Below are 19,952 nucleotides of genomic sequence, written 5' to 3'. Positions count from 1 at the left end.
TTACCCTGACAGCTTCACTCCAATATCTCTAAAATATATTCTCAGGGGATATATAACAAACAAGAGAGGATATGTGATGGAAACATGCAATTGGGATAGTCAATAAAGATGCTTACATGAGTTCAAGACCTTCAAAGCACTCTGAAAGAAGCAAGCAACTGATATATCAACTGAATGCAAACTTGGGAGGTGAGGGAACAGTAATAACAGGAAAATACACACAGGCACACACACTGAAAACACACCGAACACACACCACTAGCTAGGTCCTGAAAATACACAGGCAATGCAGTGGGACAAATGAGATTTATAACTTAAGGCTGGATAAAATATGCACACATTCACACAAACAGAACCCAACTTCCTCATTTTTAGAAAATGGAAATTAAACTTATCTTCCCCCAACCCCCTCCCCACAACAAAGAAAAGCCCGCAATTTAAAACATGCAATTACTTTTTTCTGTTTTTTTGCAAATAAAATAATGCCATTTTTCTGAAGTAAAATAAAACTAAAACCATTGGACAAATGATGAAAAAAATCTTCAGAATCCAGAAAAAAATGAACTGAAGGTGGTCTGTGGGTGCTTTTTTTTTTTTTTCCTTTTCTTTTTTTTTTTTTAACAAGTGTTTTATCAGACAGGCAGTCTTAGATTTTTATATACAAAAGTAAAACTGAAAATATAGTTTTGTTCTCTGTACATTTCTTTTAATTTTTTCCCTAAAAAAAGGAAAAAACACACGCTTATGTACTTTTCTAAACAGAATAAGGTAAAACAGAGCACAAAGTTCTCTTCTTTCTGCCAAGTTCATTTACTCTGGTGTGGGGATGGGAGCAGCAGGGCAAGGGAATCAGTCCAATGAGATAATGTCTGGTATGATGCCGAAGATGGATGCTGTGTCTGTGCCACTCCTGTTGGGGATGGTGTGGCTATGGCTCTCCCGTAGGCTGTTGGAGGACACAAGGCTGCTGTTACTGCCACTGCTGCTCCCATTGGTGGTTGGCAGAGAAGTACTGCCTCCTGCACTTAACTGATCAAGAAACATCTGTGAGGAGGTATAGGGAAAAAACCGAGACGAGTGTAAGAGGTCTTGGTCATCTGAAACGGCTGCTGCGGCAGCGGCAAGGAGGGAAGTGTTGTAATGCTGATTGTCTCCTGATAAGAAAGGAAAGAAATCTAATCCTTGTAAATCATAAGGCATGGGTGTCATATGGAAAGGATGCCTGTAGTCTTGGATGAGGGATGTGTTAATGTAGCTCGTGTCTACAGCAGGGAGGCTTGGGGTGCGGGACACTGGAGATGCTTGATGAGGAAGACTTAAGATGCCTTTATTATTTAGCGGCGATGTGGGAGATAGGGAAGGACAGGTCCTCTTGGCAGATGGCTCTTCATCCTCTTCATCAGATGAGCTGTCTATGGTTAGGTCAATCACCTCGACTTTCTTGTTTTTATTTGAGGACTGGTGGTGAGAAGCCACCTGATGCTCCAATGTGGAGCTCAAGCATCCATCAACTCCATTGTAAGAGGCAGAAACTTCCTGAACTTCCTTCTTTGATCTCATAGGTGCCCAAGAGCCATCTTCCTTAAACTGTATTTCATCACAATCTGTACAGTACTTTAGGATTTCCATAAACAAACCATCAATAATAAGGTGTTCATATGGAGCCTTCTTATCACACACAGGACAAACCCAGGTTGGTTTTTTCTCATTCATCTGAATATAAAGAGTTGCATCAAAACACTGCAGATGAGAGCATGTGAGGGCCCGACATGGAATTGTCAGCCGCATTTTACCAAGTGGACACAGCAGAGAAACCCTTAGGCTGGTTGTAGCTATTTCACTGTCTGGATCTGCGGTCAATTTCTCTTTAATTAAAGCTCTAGAATGATCCGGATTCCTTATTCCCTTTGCTCGTAACCTCTGAAGAAGAACTGTTGAGGACAACTGTTTTACAAGATATACTGCCATGGAATAGTTTCTTCCAATTTCTGCAGTCCAAGAAACAACAATGGTGTTTGGTACTGTTGTGGACAGTCGGACAAGTGAGGTGATATTAATTGGTCGGCTGGGTCGCTTTGGTTCCACACCATTTTTAGTAGGTGGAAGATAACCTGGAAGACTGCAAGGTTTTGTATTCACTTTCACACAGAGATTGGGTGGGAAGTGATCTTCTTGTGGACAACTGGTTTCTGATAAACAAAACCTTAACTGGACCTGCACTGTGAAGTCACATTTGGTCCCAGAAATATCCATGGAACTACTGATTTGCTGCACTTGTTGCGGTGTCAAAGCAAATGCAAAACAGGTTTCTCGAAAGCGCTGACTATTATCTGATGCTAGACTGGTGGGTTTTATCAGTTCATCCAGTAAATCATAAAATGGTAATTTTTGAAGCTTTATATCCGGGTGGACTGGGTGAAGAGCTGATGTAAGATGTGGGAGTTCCAGTTCATGTTTAGGTCCCAGAAGAGAAACAGGGAGTAACGGTGATGACGCAGGGTGACCATCATAAGTGAGCTGTGGAATGGTAGATGGAGACAAAGCTGCTGGCATAGGACTTGAATGTACGTTAGGGATGGACAAGTCCGCGGGTGTCATAATTTTCTGGGGGAACCGCCGCCTATAGAATTCCTTAATTTTCATTTGTACAGCAGGACTGCAACCAGCCTTTAGCAAATGCAGGGCCTTTGTGAGAAGTTCGTGTTTGCGTCCGTGCTTGTTTCTCCCAGCGTAGCCCAACAGTACTTGGAGTTCAGAAACTCTAAGGCTCATAACCATTTGCTTTAGTTCCGCACTGTCCGCCATCTTGCGTCTCCCCTATCTCTTTTAATGTAAAGCCAGACCATTTGTTGTTGTCTCCTCCCCTCCCCTCCTTTTGCTGCTTCCTGCCTTCCGTTCACTGCTTTGCTGTCCTTGCTAAGCTTATCGCTGCCTCCCCCCACTTTCTTTCCTCTTTTGCGCCACAACGTTACCATCTTTGTTAAAATTCCATCACCCCTCTGCTTCCTTTCCCCCCACTTCCAACATAAGTTGCTCCCTCCCTTTCTCACCTTTCCTGTTAGAATCTGCAAACCAGGCACTGCCGAAAGTTACAAGATGAATTACTGTAATTCCCTATTGGCCAAAAGTTACATATCTTACTTGTCCAAAACACCGTGTAAACTTCTAGTGGACGAAAGGCCATGTAAAAGAGAATCTCACCACCTGACTGTGAGCTTTCCCCTCTGAGCAGCCTTTCTGCCGGTGGGGGCCTCCCTGAGGCTTCTGTCAAATAAAACTTTTCTTTAATACCTGCCCATTTGGCTTCTTTGCCCGGCTTTTGAACCAAACTACCTTACAGAAGAGATGCATATGTGAATACAGGTAAAGGATTTGGCCCAATGATCAGCACTTAGGAAGTCTCAGTAAGTTTTAGGATGAATGTATAGAGTGAGAAGAGAAGAGAACTGAAGACAGGGTTCAACCTTGGCCTCCTACTTCCCAGCCTTATGAATGTGACCTCTGTGCCTCAGTTTCCCTGTCTGTAAGAGAAGGACAATAATAGAATCTATCACCATGTGCTGTTTCTGAGAGTTAAATTAGTTAATGCTTTGAACAGTGGCTCACCACTATGCTATGAAATATATAGTACCATTGTACTATGAAAGTATTTGTCAAGTAATCTTACCCCCTCAATTTTTGCCTCCAAATCAATAATTTGCCTCCTCTCATCTGTACTATTATTTACTTAGTAAATTTTTTGTTACTGCCCCACCTAAATTTATTTGGTAAAGAAAACTTTGTGTCACTACTTGAAATGGAAAGCCAGTACCAGTTGCCATGAATAGAAACTAACTGCACAAGTAAATACAGTGAAACAAAACAACGTTATTAAATTCTATCTGGATACTATGACTTCTCTCTCCTGAGGGCTGTTCTTTGTTAGTTACAAAGGGAAATGAGGTGTTTAAGGCAGGTTGACACCCAGGGGAGGCTCTCTTGGAGTCCATCAGGAAAATTTTAAAGAGTACATTTCAGGAATCACATTCCTTCAGGTTCCTTGGTTCCCCCAAGGGTAAGGATGTGGTTTTTGTCAGCAGGTAGCACTGCAGAGCCAAGCCTCTGATCCTACAGGCTTGTGACTTACAGCTAGCTCCTGGTTTTCATCTTTTCCAGGAAAAGGAGCTGCTAATAACTGCAGAGTAGACGCTCATGCAGATTCCACTCTACTAGGGCAGTTGTTCTCAACCAGGGGCAGTGTCTGGAGACATTTTTGATTGTAACAATGTGGGGAGGGGAGCTACTATTGGCATCCACTAGATATAGGCCAGGGTTGCTGCTAATAACCCACGGAGTCCTATATTAATAAGGATAGCCACCATCACCCCCCAGGAAAAAGAATTATCCAGCCCCAAGAGTAACACTATTATTCCCATTTTACAGATGAGGAAACTGAGGCACAAGAAAGATTAAGTAACTTGCCTCACACTGCCTGGTCTCAGACTTGGTACATTCAATCCCACGCTATGACCTATATATTTAGACTTTTATTTTCAGGTGAAACAGAAAGATGTAACTCATGTTTACAGAAGTGATCTGAAGATTTTTGGTTAAATAGTTTTTTAAGTGAAAAAAGGTCAGTCACCCAGGGGTGTAAATCTTCCTGGCAACGTGGAATGTACCTAGTCCTGGCATCGTGTGACTGAGAAAGCCTTCTTGAACCAAAAGGGGGAAGAAAAATGAAACAAAATAAACTTTCAGTGGCTGAAAGTCTTCAAGTGGAGTCAAGAGGTCATTCTGGAGATTATTTTTATGCATTATATCGATATCCCTTTTTAGTTTTTAGTGTATTAGAATAGCTAGAAGGAAATGCCTGAAACTGTTGAACTGTCATCCAATAGCCTTGATTTTTGAAGATGACTGTGTAACTATTTAGCTTTTATGGTGTGACTGTGTAATTGTGAAAATCTTCCAAAGGACACTCCTTTTATCCAGTGTACGGACAGATGAGTAAGAAAATAAAGACAAATAAATAAATTATGGGAGGTGGGTGGATAAGGGGTATGGGATGTTTTAGGTGTTCTTTTTTTATTTTTATTTTTATTCTTTTTATTTTTGGAGTAAAGAAAATGTTCAAAAATTGATTGTGGTGATGAAAGTGCTACTATATGATGATACTGTGAATAACTGATTGTACACTCTGGTTGATTATCCGGTATGTGAATATATCACAATAAAATTGCATTAAAAAAACGGTGCAGGCAGTGAACCCTAATGTAAACTATAGATTGTAGTAAATGGTATAATTATAATAACATTGTTCCATCAATTGTGATTAATGCAAGTGTTAATAGGGAAAACTATGTGGGTGGGGGAGTGGGCGGAGGGGTGAAGGAGTGGGCGGGGGTGGTGGTGGGGTAGTGGTACATGTACTCTTTATTTTCTGCATTGTCATTCTGTAAACCTACAACTTCTCCAATTAACAAAACAAAACAAAACAATGACAATAAAAAAAAGGTGAGTCAAATTAAAGAAAAAACACTGGTTCAGGTGGCATGTGTAACAGGTAAATGCTGAGATTGAAATTTGGGCACGTTGGTCATGTGCTGGGAGCAGGCTGTATTAGAAAGCCCGAGTGGGTCTTGGACTTGAACTACATGGATAAGGACTGTCCCCCAAGATCACAGTGGATCCTTAACAGAACCTGGGAGTATGAGAATCAGGCTTGGAGAGTGAGGGGGATGGCTGTCCAGGAATTAGGAAAGGTTGCTTCCTGGACCTAGAAATCCATTATGGACTCTGCCACGGTATCTTGCACATCCTAGCAAGCTTGAAATTTATGTCTTGGGCTCTTGGTGACCCAAAGATCCACAGAAACTGAGCCCAGGGGTGTGAGAATTAGATTAAGTTTAGCTTTCACACAGGGTGGGGGCAGCTTAGAGGAATGGCAGAAGGTCAAGAAGACAAGCTATAATCGGTGGCCAGTCCTCCTGTTTATCTGCCCACTGTCCTTGCAAGGTGGAAACTGAGTGGGGGGGGGAAGGTTCCTTAAACAGCTTCATAAGTTGTTACCAAACTAGCTCAGACTGGCTCTGCAGTTCAAGAACAAAGGAAAGAGGGGTGGAGACTTCTTTCAAATGTTCCAAGTTTGCACAGGAGACTTTTCTTTCAGATGTTTCCAATTTGGGCAGGCTGCATGTTTCAAATTTGTGTGGCTAGTTAGGCTTGTGGAATAGAATGTAACCTCTGAAGTATCCAGCCAATGGAGAAACAGGGGAGGGACTTGCGGTTAGGCGTAGGGAATAAATACTGCTGGGTCTATTGTTCTGGGTGCCAACCCCCACATTTTGGTTGGGCCCGTTCTTGCAAGATCGTGAATAAATTCTTTTCTTCTCCACAATCAGGTGAGCGTTTATTTCTTTTTAGGAATAGTGCTTGTTTCTCACAGGGGGAAGCAGCCAGGCAGCACAGTGGTTAGGGACACAGCCTTCGGGGGTTGACCGTTGCTGGTGGGTGTTCTGGAAACAGATGCTGAGAAGAAGCTGGGGAGTTTATTAGGGGCCTGTGAAAGGAGAGAAAAGCAGGACTGGGAAGAAGGAGACATGGAAATGTGATGCAGCCCAATAAAGCCTCAGCCAACCCAGTGAGGAACTCGGAGCAAACATTGTCCAGCAGAAATGGCCCAGCTTTTATTCCACTACCCCCCCACACACACACCTTGCTCAGCCACTGAGCGTGGGCTGTCCTTGGACAGGTGAGACCCTCGGTGAGGTGACTTTCTGCTGCAGAGACCAACCCTGAGGGAGCTGACTGTTTCTCTGCAGCAGGGTAGTATGTTCCTCTGTATCTCAGTGCCTGCCACATGGAAAGCCCTGAGTTTGTCACTTATTTGAGTGAGCTTTGTGTGGCTGAGCCATCCAGCGCTCCTTTGCCAGTGCCTGGTGTGGCCTCTGGCACTGTTTTAATAGATGAAGACTGACTGCTGGCTGACTGGCAGACCCTCTGACCAGACTACCTGGGTCACTAGCTGTGTGACTTTGGGCAATTACTTGACCTCTCTGTGCCAGCATTCTCTCACTGTAAAATGGGATAACAATCAGACCCACCATGTAGGGTTACTGTAGGAACACAGAGTGCTCAAAATATGCTAATTCTCATTAACATCTCTGTTTCCTGTGGCTGCTGTTAAAATTACTCCTAACTGGGTGGCTTAAAACAACAGAAATTTATTCTTTCCCAGCCCTGGAGGCTACAGGTCTGAAATCTGTTTTGCTGGGCCAAAATCAAGGTGTTGGCAAGACTGCACTCCCTCTGGAGGCTTTAGGGGAGAATCTGTTCCTTGAATCTTCCAGCTTCTGGTGGTTGCTGGCTTTCCTTGGCTTGTGGCTGCATCACTCCAGTCCCTGCCTCAGTCTTCAAATGACCTTCTCCTCTTCTCCATGAATCTCCAACTCCCTCTTCCTTGCTCTTTAAGGATCCACGTAATTGCATTTAAGCCCCAGGATAAGCTTCTCATCTCAAGATCCTTAACCACATCTGCAAAAAACCTGTTTCCAAATAAGGTAACATTTGCAGGTGCCAGAAACTAGGGCCATACATCTTTTTTTTTTGGGGGGGGGCATCATTCTGTCAATCACAGCTGCTAAACTAGATTAACAGTGTCTAACACAGAACAGATGCTTGAAAGATTTGTTCATTCATTAGACAGATATTTATTGTGCTCTAATCATGCTTGAAGCATGTGTTAGAGATTGGATCATGGCCCCCGCAAAGACAAGTTCGAGTCTTCACCCTTGGTCCTGTGAGTATGAACTCATTGACAAAGAGGACTTCGAAGATTCTATTAAGATGAGGCTGAACTGAATCAGGGTTGTGAGAATTAGATTAAGTTTAGCTTTCACACAGGGTGGGGGCAGCTCAGGGAAATGGCAGAGGGTCAAGAAGCCAAGCTATAATTGGTGGCCGGTCCTCCTGTGTATCTGCCCACTATCCTTGCAAGATGAAGATTGGGGGGTTGGGGTAGAGGTTCCTAAAATAACTTCATAAGTTGTTACCAAACTAGCTCAAACTGGCTCTGCAGTTAAAGAACAAAGGAAAGAGGGGTGGTGACTTGTTTCAAATGTTTCAAGTTTGCAGGAGACTTTTTTCAAATGTTTCCAATTTGGGCAGGCTGCATGTTTCAAATTTGTGCAGGCTAGTTAGGCTTGTGGAATAGAATGTAACCTCTGAAGTATCCAGCCAATGGAGAAACAGGGGAGGGACTTGCGGTTAGGTGTAGGGAATAAATATTGCTGGGTCTATTATTCTGTGTGCCAACCCCCCACATTTTGGTTGGGTGCCCATTCTTGCAAAATCATGAATGAATTCTTTTCTTCTCCACAATTGGGTGAGCAGTTATTCCTTTTTAGGAATAGTGCTTGTTTCTCACAGGGTGGGCCTTCATCCAGAATCCAGCATGACTGGAGTCCTCAAAAACAGTGGGAGCAGTAGGAGAGACATGGCCAGGTGACGGAGGCAGGGGTTGAATTATGGGTTGCTGTCAAGCCAACACCAGAATGCTGCAGACTTCAGAGAAAGCATTGCCTGCCAACACCTTGATTTTGGGCTTCTAGCCTCCGAAATGGAGACAACAAATTCCGTGTTGCTTAAGCCAACAAGTCTGTGGTATTTGTTATAGCAACCCTGGCAAACTAAGATAGCATGGGTCTTGGGGCTGAGAATACAGCCATGAACAAGACAGCAATAATACAAAAATCCTTATCTTTGTGGAGGCTTCTTGGAGGAGACAAAAACATACAATAAAGGGTTTGATTAATGTTAGACCAGAAGGTAATTGTTGTTGTGGAGAAAAATCCAGCAGGGAGAGAGATACAACAGGTTGGAGGGAAATTGCATTTTTAAATTGGATGGCCAGGAAAGGGCTTCACTGAGGAGGTGTCACTTGAGTAAAGAATGCAGGAGGGGAGAGAGGGATCCAAGTGTATATATGGTAGAAAAGTGTTCTCAGGCAGAGCAAACAGCAGGTGCAAAGGCCCTGCAGTCAATTTGAATTAAAATAAGGACATTGGTGTTGGAGTAGGGTAGGTAAGGAAGAGAGCAGAAGGATGTGGTGAAGACTTTGGCTTTTAATCCCGAGTGAGGGGAAAGCCCTAGGAGAGTTTGAGAAGTGGAAGGACATGATCTGATTTAACTTTTAACAGGTCTTTCCAGCCACGGTGGGAAAAATGGATTATTGAAAACAAGGAAAGCAGGGAGACCAGCAAAGAAAATGTTGTGAATAATAGTGGCTCAGACAAGGAAGGTGGCAGGAGAGGTGATAAATGCTTGGGATCCTGGAGTTATATATTTATCTCTGCATCTATTTTAAATGGAGATAAAATTCACATACAGCGAAATGCACAGGTCTCTATGTGCAATTCAAGTTTTGGTAGATACATTCACCCACGTCAGTGCCACTCCAGAATATTTTCCTCACCCTAGAAATTCCCTGTGTGTCCATCTAGTCATGTCCTACTCTGTGTCCAGATTAGTTCAACCAGTTCTAGAATTTCATATAAATGGAGTGATACTGTATTATTTTCCTGTAGCTGTTGTAGCTAATTACGACAGACTTGGTGGCTTCAAACAACACACGTTTATTTTCTCATAGTTCTATAAGCTAAAAGTCCAAAAAATCAGCATCACTGTGCCAAAATCAAGGTGTCAGCAGGGCCACACTCTCTCTGGAGGCTCCAGGGGAGACCGTGCGCCTTGTTTCTTCCGATTTCTGGTGGCTGCTGGCACACCTTGGCTTGTGGGCATGTCACTCCAATTTCTTCCTCCTTATTCACATGGCCTTCTCCTCTTTTGTCCTCTCATCCCCCTCTGCCTCCATCTCATAAGGACCCTTGTGATTAATTTAGGGACCACCTGGATAATCTCCCATCTCAAATCCTCAACTTAATGACTTCTTCAAAGTAGCCCAATTTGCATAGAATGTAATATGCAAGGTTCCCAGGACTACAGCCTGATCTCTTTTGGGGGGCCATTACTCAGCCCTCCACAAATACCATTTGTCCTCTTTTGTATAAGGCTCATTCTGCTCAATGTAAATCATTTCTGGGTTTCCTCTTGATGTGTGTATCCAAAGTTTGTTCTTTTCATAGCTGAGTAGTGTTCATCATAAGGATGTACCCCATTTTATTTACCCATTCTCTTGTTGATGGACATTGGGTTGTTTTATATTTTGGGGCAATAATGAATTAAGGTTTGAACTCTGTGTACAGGTCTCTGGGTGGATGCACGTTCCTGGCTGTATTTTGAAGTCATGCCAAGAGGATTTTATGATGGACAGGATGAATATGAGAGAAAGCAGGAGCCAGAGATGACTGAGTTTAGAAAATTAATAGACTTCATCTGGGTGAGCTGAGAATCCCCCAGGAAAACACTCAGCCTCTATTATCTCCCCAGAACCTGGATAAGTGATGAACATCCTCATGTTCTCTAGATGGATTAATTGATCGAATGGCAAAGCTGGAAGCCAGAAACCAGACTCAGTGTCTGTGGTGGTTTGCAGTTATGTATCCCTGAAAAACATGTTCTAAAACTTAACCCACTCCTGTGGGTGTAGAACCATTGTATGTAGGACCTTTTGATGAGGTGACTTCAGTTAAGGTGTGTCTCACATCAATCAAGATGGGTCTTAATCCTATTACTGGAGTCCTTTATAAGCAGAGTGAAATTCAAATAGGGAAGGAGAAAACCACAGAAGGAGCAAACAGCAGCTGAACACAGAAGAGAAGGGAGAAGCCAGGAGCAGCCACCATGTGCCTTGCCATGTGACAAGCTAAGGACCAAGGATCCCCTGCAGCTAGCATCAGAATGCCACAGTCTTCAGGGAGAAAGCATTGCCTTCATGATGCCTTGATTTGGACTTTCTCCTGTCCTCGAAACCATGAACAGATAATTTCCCATTGTTTAAGCCAAACCATTGCATGGCATGGATTTGATTGAGCAGCCCGGGAAACTAAAACAGTATATCAGGACCTGGGTGGCAGCAGAGGCCACTGGGGCCCCATCCTTGCTCCTGGATAGATGACAGATCACCTTACATCCAGCAAGGATCTGCAGGCTGTAGATGCTCAGCACTCAAGCATCCTTGGAGATGAGCTATTCCCTCTTCTGGAGGAAGGGTCAGGCCTGATTCAACCCTTCTTCAGTGACTGACTGACTCAAACATGGGAGCAGAGGGAGGGGCATGGGAGCCTCCAGATTAGCTTCAGATCTGGGGCTTTTAAAGACGAGAAGCTACAATACTGTTTTGACAGGTGACAAATACCAGCTCTGTAAGAATCTTTTGGGGGAGGGAAGCACAGTCGTGGCAAGTCAAGTCCAGGACCACAATTCTCACATTCCTCACCAGACCCTGGAAGTTGTGGGATTCCTGTTAAAACACAGATGCACTTCAAAGGGATCCCTGGCATTGTTTTCCAAACCATCCATTGCAATCAATCCATTCCCAGGGGCCAGTTTGCCTGGGACTGAAGAATTTTCTGGGATGTGGACTTTCAATTTAAAATAAAGAATGTTCCGGGCAAACCAGAATGGTCGGTCGCCCTACCATGAGAGCCTGGACTCTGCCATTTGCTGGCTGTGTGACCCTGGCCCAGTCATTTAACTTCTCTGAGCCTCCATTTGCTCCTCTATAAAATGGTGAAATGGATCCCACTCTGATAGATGGTGGAGGTCAAACATGTATAATACTTAGAACAGTGTCTGGAACTTTCTACGTCTTCATGCCTGTCTGTTGTTCTTATGATGGTTGTGAAGTTTGTGGCTTCCTGGTTGCGTGAACTCTTGAAAGGCCCTGTCCACGTGGGACACCAGAGATTCAGGCTCTAGTTCCATCCCTGCTCCTGACTTGCTGTGTGACCTTGGGTGAGTTTCTTTCTTTCTTTGGGCCTCAGAATCTTTACTTCTAGTGCAGTTAAAAGGGTCCATCTCTAAGGTTTTGTACTACCCTGTGCTTAGAGGTAGCCAGCCCATGGTCAGACGTTTCCCAAAGGAAGCCGTTTTATAACCACTCCATGAACAAGTTGGTTTGTGATGCTTCTTTGGTAAACACACTTCATAAGGTAGAATCCTCAAACTGTAAGGCTCGAAGGGATCTGGGATGTCAGGAGGGTGTCCTTCTATGGATGGGGGAGAAGGACTGGGAGGCTCAGACCAAGCAGAGGATATAAAATGCAGTGATTGATTAATGATGTCTGCCATGGACTGAGTAATGGTGGGGTCAGCTTGTGTGCTTTGTATTTTGCCATCTTAATAACCCCAATCCTTTTTTTTACAGATAGGGAAACCCAGGCCCCTGAAAGGGGAAGAGTCTTCCTCCGTGTCACCAAGCAAGCGAGTCTAATGTGAAGCTGCAGTTAGAGCTCAGGTCTTCTGCGGTTCCCTTCCCCCACATGGGTCTAGTTCCAGTATTTGGAGCCCACCCTGGTAAGTGGGGGTAGAGTCTTACAGCCTGACAGCAGGGCACCAGGGCCAGGATTAAGGTGAGGTCAGAGAGGCACTTGCAAAATTTAAGGGGGTACCCAAAAACTCAATCATCAAGATGAATGTTTTAATGCAGTATTTTTAAAATTCAATTTTGTTGAGATATATTCACATACCATACAATCATCCAAAGTGTACAGTCAATTGTTCACAGTGCCATCATATTGTTGTGCATTCGTCACCCCAATTTATTTTTTGAACATTTTCCTTGTACCAGAAAAAGTGAAAATAAGAATAAAAAATAAAAGTAAAAAAGAACACTCAAATCATTCCCCCCTACCACCATTTTTCATTTAGTTTTTTGACCCCATTTTTCTACTCATTCATCCATACACTGGATGAAGGGAGTGTGATCCACAAGGCTTTCACAATCATACTGTCACCTCTTGTAAGCTACATTGCTATACAATTGTTTTCAAGAATCAAGTCTACTGGTTTACTTCTAGCTATTCCAATTGCATTAAAACCTAAAAAAGGTTATCTATATAGTGCATAAGAATGTCCACCAGAGTGACCTCTCGACTCCATTTGGAATCTCTCAGCCACTGAAACTTTATTTCATTTCATTTTGCATCCCCCTTTTGGTCAAGAAGATGTTCTCAATCCCACAATGTCGGGTCCAGATTCATCCCCGGGAGTCATATCCCACCTTGCCAGAGAGATTTCCACCCCTGGGAGTCAGGTCCCACGTAGAGAGAGGGCAGTGAGTTCACCTGTCGAGTTGGCTTAGCTAGAGAGAGAGGGCCACATCTGAGTAACAAAGAGGTACTCAGGGGAAGACTCTTAGGCACAATTATAAGCTGGTTTAGCCTCTCCTTTGCAGTATAGAGCTTCGTAAGGGAAGTGCCATAATAGAGGGCTCAGCACATCAAACCACCAGTCCTCAATGTTTGTGAGAACATCAGCAACAATCCAGGTGAGGAAACCCAGTAACTCAATGCAGAATTTTTTTTTTGAATCAAAATAAATGCAAAAAAATCCATGAGGAACAAAATATCAAAATTTTATTAATTTTGAGGGGGCAAGAAATCTTCATAAGTGGTGATATTTGCTTCCAACAGAAAGTACCTAAGCAACTGAAGTCTGGTGCCTCTCTTTTTTTTTTTTTTTTTAATTCAGTTTTATTGAAATATATTCACAAACCATACAGTCATCCATGGTATACAATCAACTGTTCACAGTATGATCATATAGTTATGCGTTCATCACCACAATCTATTTCTGAACATTTTCCTTACATCAGAAAGAATCAGAATAAGAATAAAAAATAAAAGTGAAAAGAGAATACCCAAACCATCCCCCCATCCCACCCTATTTGTCATTTAGTTTTTACTCCCATTTTTCTACTGATTTTTTTTCAATTTTTTAACTTTGTTTATCAAATAATTAAAAACAAACAGGCAAACAACAACCAAAAAAACCCCACAACATTTCAAACAAAGCAATGGATTAAGGAAAACAAATAACCTAAAATAACTACTTTGCTTCCAATATGTTCCTACCATACCCCAAGAAAATTAATAAACCATGTCCAAACAGAGGAGTAAGAAAAACAAATAATCTAAAATAACTACATTGCTTCCAACATGTTCCTTCCATACCCCAAGAAAATTAACAACCCTTAAGAAAACAAAGGAATAAGAGAAAAAAAAAAACCTAAAATAACTCTATTGTTTCCAACATGATCTTACTATATCCAAGAAAGTTTACAAACCATAATCATTCCTGAGCATTCCCATAACATTGAGATTACCCTCCATAGTTTATCTGTTCTTATTAGATTATCATTCCCCCTCCACTAATTGGTATCTCTAGGTCCCCTACATTCTACAGTATAAAACATTGTACATTTTTCACAGAATTCACATTAGTGGTAACATACAATATCTCTCTTTTTGTGCCTGGCTTATTTTGCTCAGCATTATGTCTTTTTTTTTTTTTTTTTAAATCTTCATTTTATTGAGATATATTCATATACCACGCAGTCATACAAAACAAATCGTACTTTCGATTGCTTACAGTACCATTACATAGTTGTACATTCATCACCCAAATCAATCCCTGACACCTTCATTAGCACACACACAAGAATAACAAGAATAATAATTAGAGTGAAAAAGAGCAATTGAAGTAAAAAAGAACACTGGGTACCTTTGTCTGTTTGTTTCCTTCCCCTATTTTTCTACTCATCCATCCATAAACTAGACAAAGTGGAGTGTGGTCCTTATGGCTTTCCCAATCCCCTTGTCACCCCTCATAAGCTACATTTTTATACAACTGTCTTCGAGATTCATGGGTTCTGGGTTGTAGTTTGATAGTTTCAGGTATCCACCACCAGCTACCCCAATTCTTTAGAACCTAAAAAGGGTTGTCTAAAGTGTGCGTAAGAGTGCCCACCAGAGTGACCTCTCGGCTCCTTTTGGATTCTCTCTGCCACTGAAGCTTATTTCATTTCCTTTCACAACCCCCTTTTGGTCAAGAAGATGTTCTCCGTCCCACGATGCCGGGTCTACATTCCTCCCCGGGAGTCATATTCCACGTTGCCAGGGAGATTCACTCCCCTGGGTGTCTGATCCCACGTAGGGGGGAGGGCAGTGATTTCACCTTTCAAGTTGGCTTAGCTAGAGAGAGAGGGCCACATCTGAGCAACAAAGAGGCATTCAGGAGGAGGCTCTTAGGCACAACCATAGGGAGGCCTAGCCTCTCCTTTGCAGCAACCGTCTTCCCAATGGTAAAATCTGTGGTAGAGGGCTGAACCCATCAAACCACCAGTCCCCTATGTCTGTGGTCATGTTAGCAACCATGGAGGTGGGGTAGGCGAATACCCCTGCATTCTCCACAGGCTCCTCAAGGGGGCACTACATCTTTTTTTTTCCTTGTTTTTTTTTTTTTTTTTTAACTTTCCCTTCTTTTTTAAATCAACTGTATGAAAAAAAGTTAAAAAGAAAACAAACATACAATAAAAGAACATTTCAAAGAGACCATAACAAGGGGGTAAGAAAAAGACAACTAACCTAAGATAACTGCTTAACTTCCAACATGTTCCTACTTTACCCCAAGAAAGTTACCTAATATAGCAACATTTCTGTGAACTTGCTCCTACTATATCCATCAGAAATTAACAGACCATAGTCATTCCTGGGCATCCCCAGAACGTTAAATAGCTTATCTGTTCTTCTTGGATTATTGTTCCCCCTTCCTTAATTGCTCTCTATTGCTAGTTCCCCTACATTCTACATTATAAGCCATTTGTTTTACATTTTTCAAAGTTCACATTAGTGGTAGCATATAATATTTCTCTTTTTGTGTCTGGCTTATTTCGCTTAGCATTATGTCTTCAAGGTTCATCCATGTTGTCATACGTTTCACGAGATCGTTCCTTCTTACTGCCGCGTAGTATTCCATCGTGTGTATATACCACATTTTATTTATCCACTCATCTGTTGAAGGACATTTGGGTTGTTTCCATCTTTTGGCAATTGTGAATAATGCTGCTATGAACATTGGCGTGCAGATATCTGTTCGTGTCACTGCTTTCCGATCTTCCGGGTATATACCGAGAAGTGCAATCGTTGGATCGAATGGTAACTCTATATCTAGTTTTCTAAGGAACTGCCAGACTGACTTCCAGAGTGGCTAAACCATTATACAGTCCCACCAACAGTGAATAAGAGTCCCAATTTCTCCACATCCCCTCCAACATTTGTAGTTTCCTGTTTGTTTAATAGCAGCCATTCTAACCGGTGTTAGATGGTATCTCATTGTGGTCTTAATTTGCATCTCTCTAATAGCTAGTGAAGCTGAACATTTTTTCATGTGTTTCTTGGCCATTTGTATTTCCTCTTCAGAGAACTGTCTTTTCATATCTTTTGCCCATTTTATAATTGGGCCAACTGTACTATTGTCATTGAGTTGTAGGATTTCTTTATATATGCAAGATATCAGTCTTTTGTCAGATACATGGTTTCCAAAAATTTTTTCCCATTGAGTTGGCTGCCTCTTTACCTTTTTGAGAAATTCCTTTGAGGTGCAGAAACTTCTAAGCTTGAGGAGTTCCCATTTATCTATTTTCTCTTTTGTTGCTTGTGCTTTGGGTGTAAAGTCTAGGAAGTGGCCGCCTAATACAAGGTCTTGAAGATGTTTTCCTACATTATCTTCTAGGAGTTTTATGGTACTTTCTTTTATATTGAGATCTTTGGTCCATTTTGAGTTAATTTTTGTGTAGGGGGTGAGGTAGGGGTCCTCTTTCATTCTTTTGGATATGGATATCCAACTCTCCCAGCCCCATTTGTTGAAAAGACCATTATGACTCAGTTCAGTGACTTTGGGGGCCTTATCAAAGATCAGTCGGCCATAGATCTGAGGGTCTATCTCCGAATTCTCAATTCGATTCCATTGATCTATATGTCTATCTTTGTGCCAGTATCATGCTGTTTTGGCAACTGTGGCTTTATAATAAGCTTCAAAGTCAGGGAGTGTAAGTCCTCCCACTTCGTTTTTCTTTTTTAGAGTGTCTTTAGCAATTCGAGGCATCTTCCCTTTCCAAATAAATTTAATAACTAGCTTTTCCAAGTCTGCAAAGTAGGTTGTTGGAATTTTGATTGGGATTGCATTGAACCTGTAGATGAGTTTGGGTAGAATTGTCATCTTAATGACATTTAGTCTTCCTATCCATGAACATGGAATATTTTTCCATCTTTTAAGGTCCCCTTCTATTTCTTTTAGTAGAGTTATGTAGTTTTCTTTGTATAGGTCTTTTACATCTTTGGTTAAGTTTATTCCTAGGTACTTGATTTTTTTAGTTGCTATTGAAAATGGTATCTTTTTCCTGAGTGTCTCTTCAGTTTGTTCATTTCTAGCATATAGAAACATTACGGACTTATGTGCATTAACCTTGTATCCCGCTACTTTGCTAAATTTGTTTATTAGCTCTAGTAGCTGTATCGTCGATTTCTCAGGGTTTTCTAGATATAAGATCATATCATCTGCAAACAATGACAGTTTTACTTCTTCTTTTCCAATTTGGATGCCTTTTATTTCTTTGTCTTGCCGGATTGCCCTGGCTAGCACTTCCAGCACAATGTTGAATAACAGTGGTGACAGCGGGCATCCTTGTCTTGTTCCAGATCTTAGAGGGAAGGCTTTCAGTCTCTCACCATTGAGTACTATGCTGGCTGTGGGTTTTTCATATATGCTCTTTATCATGTTGAGGAAGTTTCCCTCAATTCCTACCTTTTGAAGTGTTTTTATCAAAAAGGGATGTTGGATTTTGTCAAATGCTTTTTCAGCATCTATTGAGATGATCAATTGATTTTTCCCTTTTGACTTGTTAATGTGTTGTAATACATTGATTGATTTTCTTATGTTGAACCATCCTTGCATGCCTGGAATGAACCCCACTTGGTCATGGTGTATGATTTTTTTAATGTGTCTTTGGATTCGATTTGCAAGTATTTTGTTGAGGATTTTTGCATCTATATTCATTAGGGAGATTGGCCGGTAGTTTTCCTTTTTTGTAGCATCTTTGCCTGGTTTTGGTATTAGATTGATGTTAGCTTCATAGAATGAGTTAGGTAGTGTTCCATTTTCTTCAATGTTTTGAAAGAGTTTGAGTAAGATTGGTGTCAGTTCTTTCTGGAAAGTTTGGTAGAATTCCCCTGTGAAGCCATCTGGCCCTGGGCATTTATTTGTGGGAAGATTTTTGATGACTGATTGGATCTCTTTGCTTGTGATGGGTTGGTTGAGGTCTTCTATTTCTTCTCTAGTCAGTCTAGGTTGTTCATATGTTTCCAGGAAATTGTCCATTTCCTCTACATTATCCAGTTTGTTGCCATACAGTTATTCATAGTATCCTCTTATAATTGTTTTAATTTCTTCAGGATCTGCAGTTATGTCACCTTTTTCATTCATTATTTTGTTTATATGGGTCTTCTGTCTTTTTGATTTTGTCAGTCTAGCTAGGGGCTTGTCAATCTTGTTGATCTTCTCAAAGAACCAACTTTTGGTGATATTTATCCTCTCTATTGTTTTTTTGTTCTCTATGTCATTTATTTCTGCTTTAATCCTTGTTATTTCTTTTCTTGTACTTGGTTTAGGATTGGTTTGCTGTTCATTTTCTAGCTTCTTCAGTTGATCCATTAGTTCTTTGATTTTGGCTCTTTCTTCCTTTTTAATATATGCGTTTAGTGCTATAAATTTCCCCCTTAGCACTGCTTTTGCTGCATCCCATAGGTTTTGGTATGTTGTGTTCTCATTTTCATTCGTCTCTATATATTTAGCAATTTCTCTTGCTATTTCTTCTTTAACCCACTGATTGTTTAGGAGTGTGTTGTTTAACCTCCAGGTATTTGTGAATTTTCTAAGTCTCTGATGGTTATTGACTTCTAATTGTATTCCATTGTGGTCAGAGAATGTGCTTTGAATAATTTCAATCTTTTTAAATTTATTGAGGCTTGTTTTATGTCCCAGCATATGATCTATTCTGGAGAAAGTTCCATGAGCACTAGAAAAGTATGTGTATCCTGGTGATTTGGGATGTAATGTCCTGTATATGTCTGTTAAATCTAATTCATTTATCAGATTGTTTAGGTTTTCAATTTCCTTATTGGTCTTCTGTCTGGTTGATCTATCTATAGGAGAGAGTGATGTGTTGAAGTCTCCCACAATTATTGTGGAAACGTCCATTGCTTCCTTTAGTTTTGCCAGTGTTTCTCTCATGTATTTTGTGGCACCTTGATTGGGTGCATAGACATTTACGATTGTTATTTCTTCTTGCTGAATTGCCCCTTTTATTAGTACGTAGTGGCCTTCTTTGTCTCTCAAAACATCCCTGCATTTGAAGTCTATTTTATCTGAGATTAATATTGCTACACCTGCTTTCTTTTGGCTGTAGCTTGCATGAAATATTTTTTTCCATCCTTTCACTTTCAGTTTCTTTGTGTCCCTGTGTCTAAGATGAGTCTCTTGTATGCAACATATTGATGGTTCATTTTTTTTGATCCATTCTGCGAATCTATATCTTTTAATTGGGGAGTTTAATCCATTTACATTCAACGTTATAACCATGAAGGCATTTCTTGAATCAGCCATCTTATCCTTTGGTTTATGTTTGTCATAATTTTTCCCCTCTGTCTATTAATATCCTTTATTGTACCCATACCGAATCTCTTTAGTACTGAACCTTTCTCCAAGTCTCTCTGTCCTTTCTTTGTTTCTCTGTCTGTAGGGCTCCCTTGAGTATCTCCAGTAGGGCAGGTCTCTTGTTAGCAAATTCTCTCAGCATTTGTTTGTCTGTGAAAAATTTAAGCTCTCCCTCAAATTTGAAGGAGAGCTTTGCTGGATAAAGTATTCTTGGCTGGAAATTTTTCTCACTCAGAATTTTAAATATATCGTGCCACTGCCTTCTCGCCTCCATGGTGGCTGCTGAGTAGTCACTACTT

At 41.4% G+C, this 19,952-nt stretch overlaps 1 protein-coding gene across 1 annotated transcript; it reads right to left on the bottom strand.

Moving 5' to 3' along the window:
* Positions 1-585: 585 nt before the first annotated feature.
* LOC119525597 (E3 SUMO-protein ligase PIAS1-like) lies at positions 586-2,805 on the bottom strand. The gene has a single exon (XM_037824380.1). It carries the CDS (start codon positions 2,803-2,805, stop codon positions 850-852), a length of 1,956 nt encoding a protein of 651 aa, XP_037680308.1. The 3' UTR covers positions 586-849.
* Between the last annotated feature and the right edge of the window lie 17,147 nt (positions 2,806-19,952).

This window comes from Choloepus didactylus, assembly GCF_015220235.1.
Source record: "Choloepus didactylus isolate mChoDid1 chromosome 25 unlocalized genomic scaffold, mChoDid1.pri SUPER_25_unloc2, whole genome shotgun sequence".
Taxonomy (NCBI): Eukaryota; Metazoa; Chordata; class Mammalia; order Pilosa; family Megalonychidae; genus Choloepus; species Choloepus didactylus.
Note: the sequence above shows the minus strand (reverse complement) of the source record. Positions and strands in the feature narration are given on the sequence as shown.

Excerpts from the sequence above, each read along its gene's own strand:
- LOC119525597 (XM_037824380.1), bottom strand. The coding sequence starts at position 2,805 with ATGGCGGACAGTGCGGAACTAAAGCAAATGGTTATGAGCCTTAGAGTT.